Here is a 25943-nt window from a genome sequence, read left to right on the forward strand (position 1 = left end):
TCTCCCCTTCTTTATCTCCTCAAGTCTTCTTACACACCATCTCCACCTTTTCTTCCTCCCCTCCCCTCTCCTCCTCTCTCTCTCTCTCTTTCTCCCCCCTTTATCTCTTGGAGCCTTCCTTCACACCATAGGTAGGTCTAAGTGAAGGCAATTCATCAAGAAGCAAAAATAGCCATTTTTTATTTTAAAAAACTTTATTGATCCAAGAAATCCTCCACATTTTTAGCCTCTCTCTCTTTCTCTTCCTCTTTCCTCTAGAAAAACTCCACATTTTTAGTCTCTCTTTCTCTTTCTCTTCCTCATCTCTTTCAATTCATCATCTCCACCCTCCTTATCTCAAGGGAGGCCTTATGAGTTCCATTTAACGTTCAGATATAGAGATATAGCCAAGCCATTGACCACCATGGGCGGGTCAAAGTAGAAATAAGAATAACGAGTCCCCACCCTTTTTTTTCCACGCCATCGGAATTCATCCTTGCCCCTGCCAGCCAGATCGACCCATTCCTTCAGCCCCGGAGTCGAATTTTCAAGGTTTCTTAGTCTGTCTGCACACGGCTTTTTTATTTCTTCGACGCTGCTTCTTTGGGCGATCGTAATTTGAGGACTGTTTAGTCGGTCGGTATCGAATGAAGTTTTCGTGTCAGAGTTTTATGTTTGAACAGAAGAGCAACATGAATGTGAAGGGAGGGGGGCAGGACAGGGGTGTAATCTCAATGTGGAGCTATCTGCTTTTGATCGTAGACAATTTGTGGTCTTTCACACCAACTGTCGCTTTGATGTGCTTTGAGGAACAGGACTTTCAAGAGCAATGTTGGAGAAGATCGGATTACCGCCAAAGCCGGCACTCAAAGGCAACGAATGGGTAGTAGATGCTACTCATTGCCAAGGTTGCGCCTCGGCCTTTTCCTTCTTCAATCGGAAGGTATGCTGCTCATACGTGGTCCCTTTTATTTTTTGTGTTTTCATCTTATCTATTATCGTTTTGGGTTTGCTACTGAGCACCGAGCTGGAAAATTTCTTTCACTCTCCCGAAAACCAGATGGTTTATTAGCGTATCATAAGAAGGTGGTCTTCCTTCGTCTAGTATTTCGCCCCATGTAGGAATTTGTGAGCCCTACGTAAGATTCTGTGCACACCTTTCATCACAACTCAACTTTCTGAATCTCTCTTTGCATGTGTGTTCTTCTGCTGTCATTTTTCCGTGTGTTTATGTTGTGAGTTCCTTGCATACCCCCCCCTTTGCGTGGCTTACATAGGTGAGGGACGCTTTCGTGCGCTGTTTGATGCCATACTTATTTTTGCGCGCTTCGTCTCTAAAGCAATTTAAAAAAAATACGTCACAGGTTGTCTTCAAAGTGTCCGACACATCTCCTTATGTATGGTTCGTGTTTCTATTTCCATTCCTCTCCTCTCCTTTGTGGCCTGTAAATTCTCCTTCTTCCCTCTAAGAGAGAGAGAGAGAGAGAGAGAGAGAGAGAGAGCTCTTGTTCTTTGCTCATCTTGACTATCACTTGGATTTCAGCACCATTGTCGTAGATGTGGAGGTATATTTTGTGGAAACTGCACTCAGCAAAGAATGAATTTGCGTGGGCAAGGAGAAGTGCCCGTTCGCATTTGCGATCCTTGCAAGAAATTGGAAGATGCTGCACGTTTCGAGTCTCGGTATGGACACAGGAACAAAGCTGCCAAAGGTTGGTTGAGTTCTTTTTTTTGTGGGAACAACTGTCTTAAAGGAAAGGAGGATAAACAAACCAACCCTGCTCTGCCTACATGTAGTCCTGTTTGCTGGCCATGGCTAGTGGCGTGCCTTTGCTGCCGACCTTGCAGTCCCATGTGGTCTGCCTGCATTGCAATCTTACGTGGATTCCTGCTGCTGCTAGTTGGTGGCATATGGGCTGCTCTGGGTAGGGGGGATGTCCATGACAGATGGCAGGTACAGGATGGAGTGGGAGCAGGCATCTGCCAAGAAGTGGCCTGCAAATCTCGCTGTTTCTTGCTTCCAAGTCTCGTGTGTGCCTCTGTGGCCGTGTCAATATAGTTCACAGGTTACTCGCTCTAGAATTGCTGCTATTTATGAGTCTTCCATGATCCACGACCTCTCTTTGAGTGGGGTTATTTTGTGCCACAGGCATAGTAGTTGGCAAGGACTAAGGATATGTCAGTCAGCCAGGCAGCTGTGGGGTACTAGGCTTGTGTGCAGGCTGCTCAGGTTTGAGACTTGTGCACAAAGAACACATGGCCTTACTAGTTGGAGAGTAGAAGCACCCTGCAAAACAAGTGTGTAGAGTGATGAACAAGTGGAAGCGTGCATCTAATGATTACTTTGAACAGGAATCCAAAGGCCACTAATCAAGACGAATTCAGCTAGGAGCATGTGGTTGGAGTTAGTATGTTGTGTCTATGGGACTCTTGTGGCTTCATTGTTATGTGTGTCCTATTGCTTTTGTGTTATGTGTGGTCCTCGTAATCCAACTACTCCATCTTGTAGCCTATTATTTCATGGGTTGTGTGTGTAGCTGTGTAAGCCATATACGCTACATGGGTTCATTTGACCTATAAGAATATCATGCAGCACGATCCATACTTGAGAGCATAGTTGCAACCAACCATTTGGATCGTCCAAATGTCCCAAACGTTTGAAACCAAGAAATGTTATGTAGTTTCCAAACTAGTACTATTTTTTGTAGCATAAGTTTTCTTGAAAAACAAACATGCGTACATATTCTTAGAAAAGCTCTACTCACAAAGTTACAAACTGCACAGGTCCGATTGCAAACTTCAACATTAAGGTCCAATTTTCAAGAGTTAAAGAACATTCAGCAAACTTCAAAACTCGGAGGTCAAGAAACAATGATATACTAAAACAACAGCTTAATGTCATGACTGAATTCACATTGCTGATTTTTCATTGATGTTCCTTGTGAGACAGAGGTTTGTGTGGACAAAAACAAGCTTCTCCATCTGTGTGGGTTTCAATTGGTTCCTTTTTTTTTGTGTGAATGAGGGAGAATGTAGGCCAGTTTCTTTCACATGCAAAGGCACTAATACTTTGTGAAAGCAAGATGGAGTCTTTGTAGGTCTGGGGTTCCACCACTCCGCTGCTATGAACATGATGGGCTTGTCCTTTGCAGACATACTAAGAATGATCCCTTGCAATCACAATTGGGACTGAGCTGGTCTTTTAATTTTGCCTGAAATACCCAATAAAAATTTATCATGCTATAATTGCAAGTGTGTAGACCAAGGTTTTGGGAAAGACAAGCAAAGACTGACTCATCTGCAGCTCCATATTATTTTGCTGTGATTGCCATCCATGTACTCCGTACCTCTTGGTCAGTTTCATGATCCTTGCCTCTACAAATGGGATGGATAAACCCAGCAGCATGCAAAGAAGACTGCATTATATTCCACATAAATTATGAGGTGCAAAGTTCAAACCATAATCCATAATTGATTATAATTTAAAACATTACAAGTTTACATGATTGACTGAGTCATGGACCATGGCTCAAAGAATGGAAAAGATACCACTCCAAACTTAATTCTCAGAAATGACAAAATCTCACCTTTCCACACACAAGGGATGTGCTTTTTGTACTGTTTGCTGGAATATCGATCATAGTATCCAGCTGCTCCCTCATCTTCTCCATGAGCTCATACAGAAGCCCCATGGTTGCAAGACATGAAATTTAATAAAGGACCTTGAGAGAATGCGAGGCTCAAAGGATGTCAAGGAAGAATGCAATATGTTTTGGCCAAATGTTCATAACGATTTGCGCCCAACTCCAGTCTTTGAAAATGATGAACCTCAAAGACTGGATTGAGACAATGGCACGTGCAACTAGTGGAACTTTAAGCATGCCACCACAACGGGGACCATAGATGTACGCCTATCTTTGCGTGACCGTTGCTTTCATGTAGATGCTCCGGAGTTAACGTAAAATTTGTACATGGTCTTCCTCTAATTTGTGGCCAACCATTTGACACTATTGACTTCCATGATGGACTCCTTCATAAGATGGAGGTGTCCATAAAGGTCCAACCTGCCCCACTGCCTTTACAAAGTCAAGGAAGAGAAAGTCAAGTCCTCAGCAAAGGAAAACCTTTTACAAGCATCAGCTTTTGTTTTGCTGCCATGTCCCAAGACTGTGTAAGAGCCTTGCTTGCCCCCATGAATATGAAGCCTATGTCTCTTTGTAGTCGCTCCGTGTTGCATTTGAGCCTTCTTACAACTCCACAATTGTTAGCATTTGTTAGTATTGAATGGTGTGGTAAACTCCAAGGGGTGGTGGGAAATGCAAAGGGGTCAGTGGAGGGGTGAAAATGCAAGTGTCTTGTGGCACGATCTCATGCACAATTCTATGTGGTTCCTATGTATAGAAGTCCTTTTGTGTATGGACTAGCCGTGAGCTTGACTCTCCCATGAGAGTCGGAGCTCTTGACTTCTATGAGCAGGGAGGGGGGTTAGACCTCTGCACCGGATTGGCTATGGCTGCTGGCTCAATTCTTTGCCTCTCTTCAACCTCATGTGGTTCTCTCCTGCGGCCTCTATATATTCGGCCTGTTTCAAAGCAGTTTGTGTGTGTGGTTCATGTAGAGCTTTGTAAACAGATGCAACAAGCCCCGTAGGGATGCACATCTATTAGCATGTGTGTTTTGTGCTTAGCTTGAAGCTTCTCAATAAAGTGAGTTTTATATTTCTTGCTATTTCTCTCTGTGTGCTAATTCCGAATTCACAGTTAGTAAGTTAGTAGTCCCAAGACTGTGTAAGAGCCTTGCTTGCCCCCATGAATATGAAGCCTATGTCTCTTTGTAGTCGCTCCGTGTTGCATTTGAGCCTTCTTACAACTCCACAATTGTTAGCATTTGTTAGTATTGAATGGTGTGGTAAACTCCAAGGGGTGGTGAGAAATGCAAAGGGGTCAGTGGAGGGGTGAAAATGCAAGTGTCTTGTGGCACGATCTCATGCACAATTCTATGTGGTTCCTATGTATAGAAGTCCTTTTGTGTATGGACTAGCCGTGAGCTTGACTCTCCCATGAGAGTCGGAGCTCTTGACTTCTATGAGCAGGGAGGGGGGTCAGACCTCTTCACCGGATTGGCTATGGCTGCTGGCTCAATTCTTTGCCTCTCTTCAACCTCATGTGGTTCTCTCCTGCGGCCTCTATATATTCGGCCTGTTTCAAAGCAGTTTGTGTGTGTGGTTCATGTAGAGCTTTGTAAACAGATGCAACAAGCCCCGTAGGGATGCACATCTGTTAGCATGTGTGTTTTGTGCTTAGCTTGAAGCTTCTCAATAAAGTGAGTTTTATATTTCTTGCTATTTCTCTCTGTGTGCTAATTCCGAATTCACAGTTAGTAAGTTAGTAGTGCATGCTTGCATCTCTCCAATACCAACAACAATCACCATCATCTTCAATAACAACGGTGGCATCGGTCACAGCCTCTAGCCTCTTGTATGTGTTCTTCACTTCAGGTTGGGGCTGGCATGGATCTTGTGGACCTCCTGTTAGAGTTGCGGGCATCTCAGCTGTAGATCTAGTGAGAGAGGGCTTCTATTGTGGGTGTGCCTGCCCCCTTTCAGTCTAGGATAGGCAGAGAGTAGAGGGCTGGTAGGCCCATTTCAGTGGGCTGCTAGGGGTAGCGTTGGGGCAGACCCTAGGTGCCCTGGCAGGCCCTTTATAGTGGGCTGTGGTCCTGGCTTGGGACAGCTTACCAGCTGGTCGGCCCTAGGTCGGCCACATCAGGTCCCGAAGTCGGCCTCCAGGCTGCCCTATTTATAGGGCCAGCCTTCCCTCTTTTCTGGCGTTACTTGGAGCAGTTCTTCCCTCTTTGGGTGTTCCCCCTTGCTATATACACAGAAAGACATGCCAAGAGAGAGCAGAATATGCCAATTATGTGACCAGGGTATGCCAGAAACAGAAGAACACATGGTAATGATATGCCCTTACTATGCACACATTAGGAAAAAGTTCAGCTCTCGTCTTGAGGGACATAAAAGACTGGCTGATTTGCTACATAAGGCGTCACCCTCAGCTTTAGGAACATTTGTATCTAAGCTTTTCAAGCACAGAAACTCACCTAAACATAAAGGTAGTTTCTCTTATTACCCTCCCCTTTGAGGGAGGAGTCTTTATGTATGTAAGGTTTTGTATTGTTTCAGGTCCCATAGGCCGATTTTTGGTCTTCAGAGGACGATAATATATTCTTCTTCTTCTTCTTCTTCTCTCTCTCTCTCTCCCTCCTGTGGCATACTTCTGCTCATTTGCATACTCTCACATAGTATCAGATTTCAGGCCGGCATGGGATTGAGAGAGGGTACTATAGACGTGATCTATTCAGAGGCTTTGTAACATGTTTTTGAGGGGGATTTCCACCCATCTATGCTGCGATTTGGTGTGTCCCTTCCCCGATCTGCTTCAGCACCCTCCCTTAGGCTGTTTTGAGGTGCTCTAGCCCACACAATCAACAAGAGCAAGTCCAGAGCATTGATTGGCAAGGAGTTCCAGGTCGGTCAGGTCGGCTGGGCGGTTCTACTCTCAACGAAAGGGATAAGTAGCGGGGTATCGTTTCGGCCCATAACCCACCCACAATTATCGCATCGCGCATGGACAAAACCATTGCCTGTGTCTTGACCAAGATCATATAGATCCGGTAGGGGCAGTTTCTTTTGCAGGATCGACGGCATTGTTGAGGTTGGTATAGTTCCAAGGTGATCACGTATCTATGGCTCCCTCGTGCACGGCTGACAAGGACAAGTTGAACGGAACAAACTACGCTCACTGAAACTACAGCTCTAGATTTGGTTCATTCGTAAGGGCTCATTGGAGCTTGTTCAAGGGTTTGAGAATAAACCTGAGTGACCTTCCAATCCCAAGAAGTGGACTCAGGTTAGAGCTTGCTTAATGGGAAGCCAAAACTCCAAGGCACATTTCGTCCTTGTGTACACCATCATGGAGGAGGTTTCTCCTGCAGTAGATATTGACAAGTGCGTTCAAGGAATGGTCCAAACTGGAGGACCTTTATGCAAGGGTTTAGCAATGCAGGCTGTTACTCTAATGGGGCAGCTTTACAGTCTTGAGTGTGCAGCAGTAAGTCCTATGCAGCCCTTTCTGATGAAGGCTAAGGTCATCCATGACCTGCTTTTGTCCATGGGAGCTACACTGACTCTCTCTAGTTGGCGGCACTTATTCTCATCTAGCTACCTCCGGCTCATGAAGGCACATCAAATCAAGTAAGCTCTCTCTTCTTTAGAATCGCTACGTTGAAGCTCTTGCTTACTTAGTTTCCACCAAGCCCCAAAATTCCCTAGATGGATCTAGTATGCCACATGCCTTCATTTTAGGGTCCCTCCTTAATGCATCATTTACCCCTCTTGGGATATCATTAAAACCATTTGCCCCTTGGCACATTTCATGCATTTAGGTCCCTTAGCCTTAGATCCACCTAGTCTAGTGCCATGTCACCCTCACCAAGGACCTTGACCTTGATTCCTTTTTTATCATTTACATGAAGCCCAAACAAATAATATACAAACATTGATCCTTTAAAGGAAAATGCCGACTGACCCTTCCGAGGTCATGTTACCTCGACTTGAGCGTAACATTCCTTCCCTCTTCAGGCATCGGCATCCTCGATGATAAAGTCTGGGAATACTCTCCGTAGCTGGTATACGGATTTCCAGGTAGCTTCTGATAGAGGTAAACCATGCCATGCAACCAACACCGTGGGTATCTTCCGATTGCGTACTTGCATTGTTCCTTGGTCCAAGATTCCTGTTGGTTTGCGTCTTGCATTATCCTCTATCTCCTGAAACAAAACAACACCCTCGATTAGTGAGTCACCTGTATGCAAAAATTTCTTTAAACGAGAAACATGAAACACTGGGTGCACCTTACAACCCTGTGTTAATTCTAATTTATAGGCTACCTTGCCTATTCTTTTTAGAATTAACCATGGCCCACAATATCGAGGTGATAACTTAGCACACTCTCTTGCAGTCAAAGACTTAGAGTGCGAAGGAACTCTGAGAAAAACTTTTTCTCCTTCCTTAAATTCTCTAGCGGATTGGTTTTCATCCGCATACGCCTTAGCTCTATCCATAGCTTGGCGGATGTTAGCTCTCGCAAGTGCTAGCATCTCCCGCATCTGAACCACAAAGTTCGCGGCACTAGGTACTTTCTGAGGTACTCCAACTGTAGTTGGATTCGCTGGTCTATAACCATAGTTCAGTTCAAACGGGCTGAACTGTCACGATCTGTGACGTATTCCTTTCTCTATTTCTAGACTTATGGATGGTTTGATGAATGGACACTTGTGGAAGGGTATGCCCTTTCGACGGGACACTTCCTGTGAGGCACAACCCTTGCCCTTTCGACGGGACACTTCCTATGAGGCACAACCCTTCACAAGAGACATCCTATTGAAGAGACATTTCTATTGTAATGTACCCTCTCATCAAGGGTCACACCCTTCACAAGGGGTACACACCTCTTCATGCACATACCCTTTGGAGTATACACCTTTTCATGTGTGACTCTTCACTCTCTATATAAGAGAGGCCCAATTGTATGGATGACACACAACATCTACCCTACAGACATTCAAGCAATACAATTATTCCTTGTTCTCTGCTATCTCAGTCTCCTTTCTGTTCCTTAGCACATTTCTAAATATAGTAAATCTAGGATTTCTTACAGTGGTATCAGAGCAAAATTCGCTCTTGCCTGTAGGAAATGCCCCCCACCTTCTAGCGCCGATCTGATACATCTTTTCCGCTAGAAGGATATCCGTGCACATTGTGCATGGAAGAGATGGAGAGGATGAGCGTAAAAATTTTAAGCGCCAACCCTGCCTAAAGTCATCTATGGCCTCTCCATCTCCCACACATCACAAGTTGATGTGAATGGACACGACAAAAATCGTGTCTTTTCAGGTGCTTGGGCTGTCCCAAAACCAAGGGACGCACCTTTTCCATCATCGGACACACCTTTTGATGACGAGTCTCGACTCCTCACTCAAGAGACACACCCCATCGTGGACAAAAGGACACACCTATTCATGTAAGGACATCCCTTTTAAAAACAGGGACAAACCCCTTCATAACAAGGTGCACCTATTCCAAGGGTCACACCCCTTCGAATAGGCACACCTTTTTAGGCACCAAGCACCTATAAAAGGGTACCTAGAGGGATAAAATGGGAAAAAAATAAACCCATCCCCTACCCTTAGGTTTACCCTAGCTACCCTAGGGTTGACTGAACCCCCAAATTAATTTTTGGGGCAACTAACCACTTTAGGCAGCCCCAACGAAAAGAGGCGCCCCTTCTTTAATATTCCGTACGGCCCGCACCGTACGGAACTACCCGCAGCAGCAGCCCGCCTCAGTCGATCTGCACGCCAGCCCTGCGCAGCCCTAGCCGATCTGCACGCCAGCCCCTGTGCAGCTCTAGCCGATCTGCACGCCCTTCCTGTGCAGCCCTAGAACTCGCCAGCACGCCAGCCCCCTGCGCAGTCAGCATCTCCTCGCCAGCATGCTGCCCCCCCCCTGCGCAGTCATCTGCTTTGCCAGCCATGCCAGCCTACTGCGCAGCCCTGCATTCCCATTTTCGCTGCCAGCCCTGCAATTGAAGCACGCTGCCAGCCATCTGCCTTCTACGCTGCCAGCCTTTGTCTCTGTCGCTGCCAGGTTCTGTCCTTTTACAGCCCGCTGGTATTGCCTCGCCTGCTCTTTTCCAGCCTGCAACGGGAGCACAGCATCAGTCAGCCCTTCGGTCGAAAAACAGCCTGCAAACAGATTTTTTTTTCGCCATGACAGCAGCAGCCTGGTGCACCAGTCCTTATTACGATCCAGAATCGGGTACCTGCAGCCAGTTGCGCCATTGATAGCCTGCTCTCCTTGCCAGGTGGAGTCTTTCCAATCTGCTTTTAAGGATTCTCTTGCCATTAACAAATTACAGCAAATGAAAGAATCTCCCTTAAAGCATGGAAACCCCTGGTAATTCACCCGGCATTTCAAGGACACCTCAGGCATCATCTACCACACAATATCGTGTTCAGATTGCACAACCAGCCCATTTCGGAGCCTTTGCATCTTGGGTCTTCTGTGTCACGTGCCCTCCTAGTGATTTGGACCACATCCTCTACCTTTTGCGTGAGGCACCTCAGTTACATTACTTCCTCAACACAGTACAGGTTGTGTTCCACGAGACACGAAGATATCCAGAACCCGATATACCTCAAGAGTTTGCTGTCCATCTTTGGAGAGAATTTTACCCCTCACCTTCGGTATCTCCAGGGTACTCTCAACCTCCTTCAGCTCCCAGATATCCTCCTCTACAGGTTGTACCTTCTCCAAGACAGTATCTACACTCTGAAGGCACTCTTTCTCCTGGATATCCTCCATTTCCGACAGCAGCTCCCTATCCCTTCTCAGATCCGTGGACTCTGCAACCTACTCCTGTCCTCTCACGAGCAGTAACACCACTTTCAGCATCACCAGTGTTACCTCAGACAGGACCTCCTTTACCAGATTTCCACAGGTGGTTCCATCCTGCCTCGCCTGCCCCCTCCAACATGAGCAACCTCAAGGAGCAGCCCGAATCTTCTTCCAGAAATGGTACAAACTAGAGCGCAAGTTCGCGCTTTTCTCACAGGGATTTCCGATATGTCGCAACGCTCGCGTGAAGCCTCACCAAAGATCAAAGAATCAAGTCCAAAAAAGACCCCTGAAGTCAACATACAAGGCGAATCACTATTGCAACTTCAAATTTCCCAGCTTCAGGACAGCATCTCCGACTTGGTCTAGAAAGTTCAACAACTTCAAGATTCTCGAAGTACCACACATACAGAGGATGACGTGACGCAACCAGACGACTATGCGGATTCATTCCCACTAGAGGTAGAAAACACTGAACTACGTGCCCTCTACCGTTTACTTCAAGCTTCCAAAACTAAAAGACTTGACATCAAACTTCCGGAAGCCTACACTGGTCAACGCAATCGCCGAACAGTTGACCAATGGCTCCCAAAAATGCGCATGTATTTTGATACTGTTGACCTCACTGAAGGCAAAAAGATCGCCTTGGCAGCCTCCCTCCTCAAGGATACAGCTTTTCTATGGTGGCAAAGATGCTTAAAGGACGGCAAAAGTGTGTTAACATGGGAACGTTTTGAACACGTGCTCCGTAAGTAGTTCATACCTGCCAATGCGGACTTCCAAGCACGTTCAAAACTCTGACAGTTGGAGCAAACGGGCTCCCTGTCTTCCTACATCTCTCAGTTCACCACATTGGTGCTGGAGATTGATGGTTTAACTGAGGATGATCGCCTTCATGCTTTCATCTTAGGCCTAAATCCCTCGTTACGCATTGATGTCCTTAAAGCAAACATCACCACCACAACTGGCGCTATTGCTTACGCAGAGCGCATTACAGATTTCCAAAACACAGGGAAGCAGAGTGCTAATCGCACACAGAACTCTACTATGGCCAAAGGTGCTCGTCCTCAAGATAACACCAGGTTTCGAAAAAACTCAGGTAATCAAGGTCAGCGACAGTCTCAAGATTCCCAGAAGACTCAGAAATCATATGCTGGATTCTAAAAGAAGCACTCCTCCAAGGATCGTGCCTCTTCTTCTTCACAAAGTCATTACCGACATCCCCAACATAAAGGTGCGGCCACTGACAAGAAGAACAGCTCTAGCACAAAAGGACTTTGTACCATCTGCACAGGCGACCATAGATGGTTCGATTGTCCCAAGCGACCAAAGCAAAATTCCAATATGGAACCTAGCACTTCCCAAAGAGAAGATGCTACCTCAGCACAAGACAAGAAAGGCAAAGCTGTGCGAATGGCGAATACCATCCACCTGAGTCTTGCCAGTAACCCCGAACCTTCCCTGGCCACTCAAGTACTTTGTGTTCAAGGATCGATTCGTGGAACAACGGTCACTATCCTCATCGACAGTGGCTGCTCTCATAATTTCCTAGCTAGTTATATGGTCGACAAACTTCGGTTGACCACCAGTCCTAGTCTCATGGACTATCAGATTGAACTTGCAAATGGAACTACTTTCTTGTGCAACACCAGGATCAAAAACTTGTCTTTTCGCATCCAACATTATACGGACAAGTTGAACTTCGACATCATGCCTCTTTCTCGGTACGATGTCATACTTGGACAACAGTGGCTCTACGACTATGATCCATCAATCAGTTTTCGCAGCCATACTATCCAGTTTGTCCACCAGGGAAAACTTATTGAGCTAACTAGTTCTAGGGACTCTCCTTCAATCCCACTTGCCTCTGTCCTACAAGTAAAGAAGTGGGTTCGTAAACGTCAAGTAAAGACTTCACTTCTGTTGGTTACGGCAGTAGAGGAGACACCAACTAAGGATCCTCCTGAATACCTCAACCAACCTTTTTTCCAGTCCTACCTGGATATTTTTCCACAGGAATTGCCAAAGCAGTTACCACCTCGATGACCAGTGGATCACCCAATCGAACTTATTTCTGGCAGTAATTCACCGTCGAAACCTCCTTATCGGGTTTCTTATACTCAAAATGAAGAAATCCAAAGACAGGTGACCGAACAACTCGACAAAGGTCACATTCGGCCCAGTCGCAGCCCTTTCGGATCTCCTGTACTACTTGTGGAAAAAAAGAATAAGTCAATGCGCCTCTGCATCGACTATCGAGCCCTCAACAAGCTCACTATTTAAAACAAGTATCCATTGCCTCGCATCGATGACCTCTTCGATCAACTTCTACACGCAACACAATTCTCAAAGATTGATCTTCGTTTAGGTTATCATCAAATTCGCATACGAGAAGGCGATGAGTACAAGACAGCTTTTCGAACAAAGTATGGACACTATGAATGTTTGGTCATGCCTTTTGGGTTAAACAATGCCGCGGCCACATTCATGACACTAATGAACGACATCTTCAGGCCTTTCCTCGATAAGTTCGTCATCGTTTACCTCGATGACATCCTCGTTTTCAGCAGATCCCTACATGAGCACAAACAACATCTTCACCAAGTTTTTGAAGTTCTCCGCGCAAATTCTCTCTACATCAACATTGAGAAGAGTGAGTTCTTCAAGACCCAACTCGAATATTTGGGACATGTTATTTCCGCTCAAGGCATCTCTGTGGATCCCAAGAAGGTCGAGGTAATCCGAAACTGGCCTACTCCTAAGAATGTCCATGATGTCCGCTCTTTTCTCGGATTGGCAAATTTCTACCATACAAAGGTCTATCAGTTTTCCGAAATCGCAGCTCCTATGTCCGAATTATTGAAAAGCACAGCAGTTTTTCAGTGGCTTCCCGCAACAGAGTATAGTTTTCAACAACTCAAGCAAGCACTCACTACCACACCAGTTATGGCTATTGCTGACCCAAACCTTCCATTTGAGGTCATGACTGACGCTTCCGACATCGCTACAGGAGCAGTCTTGATGCAAGAAGGCAGAGTTATTGCTTTTGATAGCCATAAACATTCTGATATCCAAACCCGATACCCGGTTTATGATAAGGAGTTTCTTGCCGTTGTACATGCTTATCGCTCTTGGAAATGTTTTCTCATGGGAGCCGACTCTGTGGTCAAGACAGACCATCCCTCTCTAAAGTATATCTTTACTCAGCCAGTCATGAACGCTCGAGATCTGGACGACTCTGACGTTACTTGGCAATCGGATGAAGACTTACAGCAGTACCCTGACATTTTACAGCATTATTTTCAGAATTTACAGTGATATTTTCTACGTCAATTCATTATCTCCACCAGGGTCTTATTTTGAGTGGGAGGGGATGTCACGATCTGTGACGTATTCCTTTCTCTATTTCTAGACTTATGGATTGTTTGATGAATGGACACTTGTGGAAGTGTATGCCCTTTCGACGGGACACTTCCTATGAGACACAACCCTTGCCCTTCCGACGGGACACTTCCTATGAGGCACAACCCTTCACAAGAGACATCCTATTGAAGAGACAAATGTACCCTCTCATCAAGGGTCACACCCTTCACAAGGGGTACACACCTCTTCATGCACATACCCTTTGGAGTACACACCTTTTCATGTGTGACTCTTCACTCTCTATATAAGAGAGGCCCAATTGTATGGATGACACACAACATCTACCCTACAGACATTCAAGCAATACAATTATTCCTTGTTCTCTGCTATCTCAGTCTCCTTTCTGTTCCTTAGCACATTTCTAAATATAGTAAATCTAGGATTTCTTACATGAACCCTGTAGAGGAATGTTTTCTATCATTGTAGGTAAATTCTAACAATGGCAACCACTTGTCCCATGTATGTTGCCTCAATGACGCATATGCTCTAACCATATCCTCTAAAATTTGGTTGATTCTTTCTATTTGACCATCCGTTTCTGGATGATCCCCACTACTCATTCAGTCCTTAGTGTCTCAAACACCGCAGTAAAAAAATGACCGGTAAATTTGACATCTCTGTCTGACACTATGGATTTGGGTAATCCATGCAAACGAAATATATGTCTAATAAACAAATCCGCCACTTGCGGGGCACTAACAGACTCTCTAGTTGGAATGAAGTGAGCCATCTTGGTAAGACGATCAACCACCACAAGGATAGAATCATATCCACCTTGTGTCGTAGGCAAACCTACAATAAAGTCCTTGGAAATGCTCTCCCATCTACCCAGTGGTATCTCCAAGGGCTGTAAAAGTCCCGGTGGCTTCACCCGCTCTGCCTTACTTACCTGAGACGAAAAACAATGTGTCACATATTCATGAATATGCTTTTTCATCTTTGGCCAAAAGAAATCTCGCTTCACGAGATCATATGTCTTCTCGACTCCTGGATGTCCCGCACATGGGCTATCATGGCATTGTTGAATGACTCTCTGCTTGAGATCATTTTGATTAGGTACTACTACCTTGCCATTTCTTTTCAGCATACCATCCCTTATGGCATATCTTGCATAAGTTTGGCCTTTTTTGGATGCCAGGTCATCCTTCTCCCCGAGTTTGAATACATGAGCCTTAGGCTAAAGGCTCTGGACGAACTCGTGCACCTTTTGAGTTTCTATAATCTCGGTCATTAGAGCACTCTCTAATACCGTGAAACTCATATTATGCATAATGCGTGACAATGCATCAGCAACTTTATTATCCTTCCCTCTTCGGTGCCGAATCGTCAAGTTAAACTCCTGCATCAGTTCTACCCACCTAGCTTGGCGGCCTCTCAAGTCAGGTTGTTTACAAAAATGTTTCAGAGTATCATGATCAACATCAACATAAAACTCTGATCCATACAAATAATGTCTCCATGTTTTCAGAGCATGGACAACAACATACAACTCTAATTTATGAGTTGGCCAATTTCGTTGAGAGGGAGAAAGCTTCTTGCTTTCAAAGGCTACTGGCCTTCCCTCTTGGAGGAGAACTGTTCCTACCACAATGCCACTTGCATCGGTTTCAAGGAAAAACGGTTTCTGGGGATCAACTATTTTTAACACCGGTCTTGAGACCATAGCTTGTTTTATGATGTTAAAACTTTCATGTTGATTTTGTCCCCATATAAAAGGTACTTTATTTGACGTCAGATCAGTCAATGGCGATACTATTTCGGAATATCCTTTGATATGCCTTCGATAAAATTGGACAAATCCCAAGAATGATCGCAAAGCGGTCAAACTCTGAGGGATTGGCTAAGTCTGTATCGTAGCCACTTTCTTTGGATCCATTACTAACCCCTCAGGAGTAATTACGAATCCTAAATATTCAAGTCTTACCATACACAGTACAGTTTTCTTTTTATTTACATAAAGACTGGCTTTTCTCAAAGTATTGAACACTATTCTTAAGTGTTCATGATGCTCAGTAATACTTTTACTAAATACCAGAATATCGTCAATAAAGTGTACTTCAAACTTTATACGGACGTAGTAAATCGTTCGTAAGCATGACGAATGTAGCTGGAGCATTGGTAAGTCCAAATGACATTACCAAAAACTCATAATGTCCAAACGTGCTTCTAAAAGCGGTTTTATGCACATCCTCGGCTCTAATACGGATCTGATGGTAGCCACATTTAAGATCTATCTTACAGAAAATTACGGCCCCATGTAATGCATCTAGCAAATCATCGATTCGAGCCATCGGATATCTGTGCTTAATAGTGATATTATTCAATGCTCTGTAATCTATACAGAGGTGAAAAGTATCATCTTTCTTCTTCTTTAATATCACTGGTGAAGCAAAAGTTGAGAAACTTGGTTGAATCTACCCCAACTTGAGGTATTCTTCCAGTTGTCTTCGCACCTCTGCCTCTTCGGTAAAACTCAACCTATAGGGAGGTCTATTTACAGGTTGTGCCCACGGGATTAGTTCAATCTTATGTTGAACATTCCGCTCGGGAGGTAACCCATAAGGTAGCTCATCCCTAAAACAATCAGAGAACTCCTCTGCTATTTGATCAGCCAGCTTGGCCATCTCTCCATTTTGAGCAACATCAGTGCTAGCCGAAGAATCATCAATCGGCTCTACTGATGTTGTACAAAGAAACAAAAACTCTTCTTGAGCTTTTCGAATTTCCATCACGGAAACCAACGGTCCTTGAGATATATCTTTTTCACCTCGTAAGACATACATCACATCATTCATCTTGAATTGATAAATGTGCTTTTTCCAATCTATGGCTGGATTCTTCCTAGAATGCCAAGCCTTACCCTGGGCTATGTCTACATGAGCAAGTTTAGTCATTTCAAAATCAAGCTTTTCAGCATAGTCTTGAATGTTAGAAACTCACTGTGCCCACCTGTGAGCCCCGGATTTGAGGGGACAAGGGGCAGTGAGAGGTAGGAGGGCTGGGAAAGAGAGAGACTCAGGCTGACATCATAGGCAACCAGCACACGGGCTGGTTGCTGCCTGCAACAGTAGAGAAACAGGGGGCCTTGGGCCTCACTTGGAGGCGCTTGCAGCTGCATAGACTGGCTGCACAGGGCACCCTTAAATAGGGGCCTGTGGCAGGCCAAGTCGGCCCAACCAAGGCCACTGACTAGGGCCAACCCTGGTCGGATTTCCAGGGCCATCTGGTCGGCCACCAGACAGGGTACCGACCCTGCTGGTCGGTCAACCCAAAGGACCTGGGCAGTGCCTATAAAAGGCCCACTCCTTCGGTCATTCCAGCATCCAGTGCAAGACTGTAAGCCTCCTTCCAAGGCTGTGCTGTGCACTCAGAGCTGGTTCAGTTTGTGCGAGAGAGTTCCATCAGTTTTTTCCAGCACTTTGCTGAGTTTTGTATTGCTCCCTTAGAGCCAGTTTTTGCCCACCTTCTGGTGGACGAATATACTCTTGCTCTCTCCGTTTAAGTTATCTCTGAGTGAGTGTTTATTGCATCTGTGATCATCTATCTGAGTTGAGTGTGGAAGAGTTGGAGAGATCTTGGGTGGAGATTTGAGTGATTCATTCCCTCCTATTCTTTAACATGGTGTGAGAGCCATAGGCTCTCAACTCTTCTTCATCAAAGCATTCTCTGAAGAAAGGAGTCCCTTGGCAGAAAGGCGATTCTGTTTTCAGCTCAGGCTAGCATGGGAGGTCAGTACATCTTTGTTGCTTCAGTTTTTCAGTTTGCTATTCACCGACATGGATCAGCGTTCAGAAGCCTCTACATCCATTGCTCGTCCTTCCTCCTTCTCCAGTCATCTTCCTTCTTCATTTATTCCCAATTTTGGTGAAGCTGGAAAGCTCGATGGGACGAACTATCCAATCTGGAAAGTCAAGATCCGAAGCCATCTGTTGGCACGGAAGCTGTAGAAGATAGTGATTGGGACCGAGGAGAGGCCAGAGGACATTGTGGACAAAAGAGGTGAAGTTATAGTTGAAGCAGATGCGGATGAACTCAGTGCATGGGAGGAGAGGGATGCTCAAGCTAAGTAGCAATGCTTATTGGCACGACAGCAGATGCTGTGATTCCTCATATCCAATTGGCAGAGACGTCTTCTGAGGCGTGGGCCATACTGAAGGAGCTGTATGAAGCCGATAATACAGCCCGTATCATTACTCTTCAGCATCAGCTTTATAATCTTGATATGAATGAGGGTGATAGTGTGCATGATCATCTGACAAAGGTGAAAGTCGTGCGGGACCAGCTCGCAGCGGTTGGTCAGAAGGTGGACACGAGTCAATTGGCGTTGCTCACACTCCACAAGTTGCCACGGAGTTTCAAAAGTTTTGTGACTACGGTCACTGTGGGTCAACGGACTAAGCCAATCACCTTTGAGGAGCTTGGCCCACTCCTGCTTCAGGAGGAGGCTCGAGAGAAACTCTTTACGCAAACCGACGAGAAGGCATTAGTGGCCAAAGACAAGCCTGGAAAAGGCAAGCCAAAGGAGTATAAGAAGTCAGAGGACGTTGACCGCAAGAAGAAAATGAAGTGCTATTACTGTGAAAAGCTTGGCCACTCCGCCAAAGAATGCCGAAAGAAGAAGGCAGATCAGAAGCGGAAGAGAGAAGCCAAGAACAAAGAAGAGCCTAAGAATGATTCTGCCAATGTGACGACTGGACAGTTGTTTTTAATCAGTGAACATTGTTCAGCATATGCAGTCAGTGAAGGTAAAGAGGGTTGGTATGTTGAAGTGGTGCTTCCAAGCACATGTCCAACAGAAGGACTTGGTTCAAAACCATGGAAAGTGCACACCCGGATTCCAAAGTTTTTGTCGGGGATAGCCGGACGTGTCTAGTGAAGGGCATCGGTAGCATTCCTTTCATTACAACCGCGGGTGAGGAGAAGAATATCTCTGGAGTACTTCATGTACCCAACCTTTGCAAGAATTTACTGTCTGTAAGTCAGATGGACAAAAACAACATGGCAGTTCTCTTTCAAGATGGTAAGGTCACCGTGACATCCAAAGCAAATGGACAGATGGTGGCTCAAGGAGTTGAAGAGAACGGACTGTACCGTCTCAGTGCAATGTTGGTTCATGAAGACAACGGAAAGTCCAAACTTTGGCATGAGTGCTTTGGTCATGTCAGCTATGGAATCTTGGCTGAAATGTCAAAGTCGAAGATGGTGGATGGACTTCCACCAATTACAGGCAAGGATGATGTCTGTAGGGCTTGTCTAGAAGGCAAGCAGCACAGGGATAAGTTCCCACAAGAGGCCTCGTTTCGGGCCAGCAAACCACTTGAGTTGGTTCATGCCGACATTTGTGGCCCAATGTCTATAGCATCGTGGGCAGGATTTAGGTACTCACTTCTCTTTGTGGATGATTTCAGTAGAATGACCTAGGTATATTGTTTGGCTAAAAAGTCTCAGGCTTTCGAGAAGTTCAAGGACTGGAAGGCCAGAGTTGAAAAGGAATTAGGGGAGGATGTCAAGACATTCCGCACAGACAGGGGGGGAGAATTCACCTCAAATGAGTTCAACACATTTTGTCGCAAGCATGGGATCAAGCGACAACTCACCACAGCACATACTTCTCAGCAAAACGGGGTAGCCGAGAGGAAGCATAGAACCACCACAGAGACAGAGCTTGCTATGCTTCGAGGGAGGAACCTTTCTAAAGCCTATTGGAGTGAAGCTATCAATACAGCCGTACACATTCTCAACAAAACCAAGACGAAGGCCGTCAAGGACAAGACTACATATGAGGCATTTTATGGTAAGAAGCCCTCTATCACCCATCTTCGCATTTTTGGTTCTAACGCATGGGTGCATGTGCACAAGGAAGACAGGACTAAGCTCGATTCTTGAAGCAGAAAATGTATCTTTGTTGGGTATAGCGAAGAATCCAAGGCCTATCGACTCTTCGACCTAGTAAAGAAGCAAATCCTTATCAGTCGAGATGTTATCTTTGAGGAAAACGAACCTGAATTCCAGGAGGAGCCTCAGATTGAGGAGGAGGAGATTGTTCAACCCCCGAACCCACCCCGCCCCAGGTTGACCATCCAAGAGGTGGCAAAATCAGAAGCTGATGTCATAAGATACTCAGGAAGAACAGGATGTTCCAGAAGAAGTTCCAGTTTCTCCTCCCACTGAGAAGCAGAAGAGGTTGCCCCAATGGTACCTAAGGACATTGGAAGAGTCTCGGGTCACCAAATTACCTGAGAATAGCAGTTCCGGATCGCGTCGGTCCCAACGTCTTCAAAAGACCCCATCCGTGAATTTTGTGCTGGTGGCTCAGCTTGACGAGCCAAGGACCTTCGAGGAGACGAAGGACAATCCAGAATGGCAGGCTGCCATGCAGGCAGAGATGGATGCTATCCTGAAGAACAATACCTGGGACTTAGTGGCCAGGCTCCCGCGACGGAAAGTCATCGGCACTAAGTGGGTATACAAACTTCAATACAAATCAGATGGCAGCTTGGATAAGTATAAAGCAAGGTTAGTGGTCAAAGGTTTTGCTCAAACTGAAGGCATGGATTTTAATGAAACTTTTGCTCCCACAGCCCACATGGTTACTATCCGGACAGTGATTGCCCTTGCTGCCCAATTCCAGTGGCCTATTTTTCAAATGGATGTGAAGTCCGCATTCCTTAATGGAACCCTGGAGGAGGAGGTATACGTGGAGCAGCCACCGGGCTTTCAAGATCCAGGGTCCCCATTAAAGGTCTGCAGGTTGAAGAAGGCATTATATGGGCTGAAACAGGCCCCTAGAGCTTGGTACCAAAGGATTGATGTATTCTTTCAGAAGATAGGGCTAAGTCGGAGTCCTGCTGAGGCAAACCTTTACTTGTTCATTGAGAAGGGATTGCGACTAGTACTCATCCTCTATGTTGATGATCTTATCTTGACAGGTGATCATGTCAAGAAGATTTCACAGGTCAAGAAGCTACTCATGTTTGAGATGACTGACCTTGGGTTATTACATTACTTTTTTGGGATTGAAGTAAAGCAGGCCAAAGACAGGATCTTCATTTCACAAGAGAAATATTGCAGATAACTTCTGAAGAGATTTCAGATGGAGGATTGCAGGAAAGTAGTAACTCCCATGGAGGTCGGGCTCAAGCTAAGTGTTCACGACACATCTCAGCCGGTCGATACTCCCTTGTACCGACGATTGGTCAAAGAAGACTTCGACCAAGCCCGGGCTGCCATTGGTGTTACTTTTCTTTTCATTCCAATGGTGGTACTTGATTTAGGAGTCTCAACTGGTTTTACACTTTCTTTGAACTTATCAGTGTATTCCGCCACTAATAAATTTCTCTGACGAAGGTTTCGATATTGATCCCAAGCTCGGGATGCTTCGTTAGGAGGTAAGAAGTGTTTTCTAAATTCCTTTTTAAACCCCTCCCAAGTAGTGGATGCTACTGCATCTTTCTGCTGTTTTATCCACCACCTATCCGCTGCCTCATTAAACATATAGGTGGCCTTGCGGATTTTCTTCATATCATTCCTAATTTCACAAATGGCGAAGGCCTTGTCCCATTTGTGTAACCAGGTCTCAATGATATCGGAACTACGGTCAGACATCCGACTGGAATACTTTTCTGGCCTATAATTGGCAATATTAGGCACCTTAGCCCTCCTAGGCTCGACCGTATGAACACTGGACTCCGGTTCCATTGGGGATTTGCCTTTCTCTTCACGAGATGGTCTAGCAGACATACTATGAACCATTTTCCTGAGCTCAGATTGCCCTACATTTGCTTGTAACTGCTGCGCTAAAATCTGTTGCAAGGCATCCTCTAACATTGCAATTCTGCCAGATAGTGTATGACCTGTTGGGTGCGACACCTGCGGGGTCGGTCGGACTCCCGACTCTACGGTATCCATCCTAGAAGCTTCTTCTTCTACTTCCTTTTAGGTCGATGGGGGTTTTTTTTTTGGGAATAAATAATAAAACACCGCTTGAAACTGTATTTACAAATCAAAAGCCCAATTTCTAAATTTACAGCTAATCAGGCATATATCACACTGTAACCAAACCCTCTTTTCCCTATGCTAGGGAAACTCCTGCAATCTGAATTAACTTAAACACGGAGGCAATTAAACAAGTATATATTCCAACGAACTTTAGAAGGCATAGAGAGCTTCTTGGTCATATTTCTGCTGCATGACGAGATTAACTTGACCCTGAAACCACTCCATCATTCTCAGCGGGACTCCTTGATCGAATTCATGTATGTGACGTCGATTTGGCTATTGATGACCATATCAGCTTTCAGTCGAAATGAAACGGCTAAATATGACCAAGCTTCTTCATATTCGATCACAGCAATACACGTATCTCTACAGACTAACCCAACCATTCGTCCATCGCAACGCACGAACCTTGCAGACAGACTAACACAACCATACCTTGATTGAGTCATCAGACAGAATACGTGAACCGCTTACGGGCTCCCTCATCCCCGCAAAAAGGCAAAAATCGTCAACACACCACTACCACTAACTCGCTTTCAGAATACTGTCATGACCTCAACCTAGAGCCGTAACTGTTCCCAACTACGCTACTTTCATCTTCCACAATATTGCACAGCTAGTCCCTCCACGTGTCGTCACGGAATTCTAACAGTAACCATCCGTACTAGCGTGTGCGTCAGTTTCTGTCTTTTCCCCAGATTCCGCAAGACAATATTCCCCTCTCCTCTATTAGCTTCCTGGTGGAGTCACGCTAAGGCTTGACGAAAAATCAGATCAAAGGTCCGACGCGTCACCAATTGTTCCCTTAGATCGTCATGCTGATGAGTCCTCGATCCAACCCAATCACGACTGCTTTGATATCAAATATAATAATGCAGACTTGTTTACTCCTAGCTTTACGTCAAATCATGGGCGCATGCACATCAAATCACCTCCCAGCCGATGTCAGTGGCAGTAGTAAGCTCTCTCTTCTTTAGAATCACTACGTTGAAGCTCTTGCTTACTTAGTTTCCCGCCTGACATAGTTGCCTTGTAGGAGCATAATCAGCAGATGTATGCTGGACAGCATGGTCATTTTGCTGGTTATGATATCTTATATGCATGGCAGCATGCCTTTTCGGGGTGGTCTTTTTAATCAAGCATGATTTTCACCCTACTATTGCATTCAATGATGCACAGGGAAGATGAATGGTTGTGCAGTGTCTTATACAGGGACAAATATTTGAATTTGCCTCGGTGTATGCTCCTCAATCCTCTCGCAATAGAGATAATAATATGCAGCGATATCCCTAGCAGCAGCATGCCTTTCTTTGTGGTGACTTTAATAATGCTTCTCGGCAAGGTGATAATACATCAGGTTACACACATATGCTGGCTTTGGAAAGACAAAGTTGGTCTCAATTAATGCTGCAATTCAGTTTTGTTGATCTTTGGAAGGAAGCTTCCCCTCTGCCGCCAGGTTTTACTTTTCAGCATAATGCTCAGTCTTTGTATCAGGCTCGATTGGATCGCTGTTGGTACAAAATCAATCCGCAGCATGGTGACATTCTCACTTATTCTTTATGGGTAGATGATGCCTTCATGCATTCTGATCATGCTCCTCTTTGGTGGAGGATCTCCTTTCATGAAATTCCAGCTGATCGCTTGTCACACAGGAGACTCCTCATTGTGAATAACAGCTATCTAGCCCATGATCATTATAAAGAGATGGTTTTGAATGCCTCTCAGCCTCTGTCAGAGGAGAGTCATATTGATATGGATTATGTAGTGAAGGGGGGGAGGGACACATTTGGAGATGGGGAGAGAATAGCAAAAGGAAGGAAGGAGAAGAGAGGAGAGGGGGGAAAGAGAGAGGAAGAGAGAGAAGGATGAGGGGATAGAGAGAGGGAGAGAGGGAGGAGAGAGAGAGTGTGAACGTAGACAGCAGGAAGCAGGAAGGAGGAGGGAGAGTAGATAGGATTAGATGTCAGATCAAAAAAGTACATAGTAGGGGGTGGATGGAGACTTATATAGTCCCTCCACATTTACCACCTAAAGGGCCTCTAACTTGGCCTCTTTTTCTCCTCCATTACAGCCATCCCTTCCCATAGAATGTTGCCCTCAAAATTTCATATGCAGGCTGTTAAATAGGTGCAGAAAACAGCAAAGAATAGTCAGCCCGGTAGGAGATAGGGATTGTGCTGGACAATGCTCTCTGGCTGCCATGAGTTCTCATCCTCAGGGAGTCCCTGCCACTTGATAAGATACTCGGTGTAGACTTTGTTTTGGAGTATGTGATCCCTGAAACCGATGATTTGCTCCAGAACATAGAGTATGTGGCCCTCCTCATCCATAGGTGGTAGCTCAAGAAGGACTTGGACATGCTGTCCGACATGTCGCTTCAGGACACATGGAAAACATTATGAATCTTGGAGGTCCTGGGTAGCTCCAACTCATACGCCACCTCGCCAACTTTGCGGATGATCCCGTAGGGACCGTGTGAGCAAGCTTCGTGTTGGTGTTACCTTTCAGCGAGGCATAACGGTTCTTATGGAGGCGTAAGTGCACATAATCCCCTTCTTCAAAAGACAGATACCTCCTGTGTTCATCTGCATACTTCTTCTGCTTGGCTTGGGCATCTTGCATATTCTTTTTAGTCAATTGCAGAAGGGCATCCATACTCTCCAAGTCATTTCTTGCTTGCTGATTTTTCACAGCCATGTCTGCAACTAAAGATGGCATACCCACTGTGCATCCATACATAGCTTCGAACGAGCTCATGCCAATAGAGATGTGCTTGGTATTGTTGTAACAAAATTCAGCAAGTGCCAACCACTTATCCCAAGACTTCTGTGTGTCATGACAGAAATGCCTCAAATACTCATCTAGCCATTTCTTCACCCTTTCTGACTGTCCATCCGTCTCAGGGTGGTAAGCAGTGCTAGGTGTAAGAGAAGTACCCACTGCTGTAAATAACTCCTACCAAAAGTGACCCATAAATTTTGCATCTGTGTCGCTGACAATCTCCTGAGGGAAGCCATGATGCTCAAAAACATGCTCGATGAACTGCCAAGCAACCTATGATGCTGAATAACGGGTCTTAATGGGTATGAAATGGGCCCGCTTTGTCATTCTGTCAACCACCACAAAAATGCTATCCCATCCCCTATCACATATATCTGCCTTTCTATCTTTACAGATCACGGGAGTAGCACCTTTCGTTTCCACCCAGCCAATTCTGCCAAGACTTCAAGCAAGCGAGAGAGAGAGCTATATCGAAATCACGTAAATCCTCATTCTTCAATTCTCTCACTAGCCTGGACAGACCCCAAATCCCTAGATAGATCTAGATGCCACATGTCGTCCATATAGGGCCTTCCTAATGCAACATTTCACCCCTCTCTTGGGATGCATTTAATTCCTTGCCCCTAGGCACAATCTTTGCACTAGGCCCTTGGTCTCAGATCTATCTAGTCTGGTGCTATCAGCCCTCACCTAGGACCTTGACATTAATCCCTCCCGATCATTTACATAAAGCGCAAACACATATATTACAAAAATAGATCCTATAAGGGAAATGTCGACTGATTCTTCCGAGGTCATGCTACCTCGGCTAGAGCGTAACATTCCTTCCCTCTTCAGACATCAGCGTCCTCGATGATAAAGTCTGGGAACACTCTCCGCAACTGATATACGGACTCCCAGGTAGCTTCGGATAGAGGCTGACCATGCCATGCAACCAACACCGTGGGTATCTTCCGATTTCGTATTTGCATTGTTCCTCGGTCCAGGATTCTTGTTGGTTTGCGCCTTGCAATATCCTCTATCTCCTGAAACAAAACCACACCGTCTTCTCGACACCTGGATGTCCCGCACACGGGCTATCATGGCATTGTCGAATGACTCTCTGCCTGAGATCATTCTGACCAGGTACTACAACCTTGCCATTTCTAACTAGCATACCATCCCTTATGGTATATCTTGCATAAGTTTGGCCTTTTCTGGATGCCAGGTCATCCATTTCATTTTCCCCGGGTTTTAACACATGAGCCTTAGGCCATAAGCTCTGGACAAACTCGTCCACCTTCTGAGTTTCTCTGATCTC

At 45.4% G+C, this 25943-nt stretch overlaps 1 protein-coding gene across 4 annotated transcripts in view; it reads left to right on the forward strand.

Moving 5' to 3' along the window:
- Positions 1-272: 272 nt before the first annotated feature.
- LOC147891390 (phosphoinositide binding protein) overlaps positions 273-25943 on the forward strand; it is a 42712-nt gene continuing 17041 nt past the window's right edge. For all 4 annotated transcript variants that reach the window (XM_087389280.1, XM_087389282.1, XM_087389284.1 and 1 more), the window contains exons 1-3: positions 273-531; positions 795-922; positions 1523-1691. In XM_087389280.1, coding sequence (XP_087245406.1) covers positions 809-922; positions 1523-1691 — 283 coding nt within the window. In that variant the 5' untranslated portion in view covers positions 273-531; positions 795-808. The remainder of the gene's footprint in view (positions 532-794; positions 923-1522; positions 1692-25943) is intronic.

Source organism: Dipteris shenzhenensis, chromosome 18 (assembly GCF_047967505.1).
Source record: "Dipteris shenzhenensis isolate YYH24624 ecotype China chromosome 18, Dip_SZ_1.0, whole genome shotgun sequence".
NCBI lineage: Eukaryota > Viridiplantae > Streptophyta > Polypodiopsida > Gleicheniales > Dipteridaceae > Dipteris > Dipteris shenzhenensis.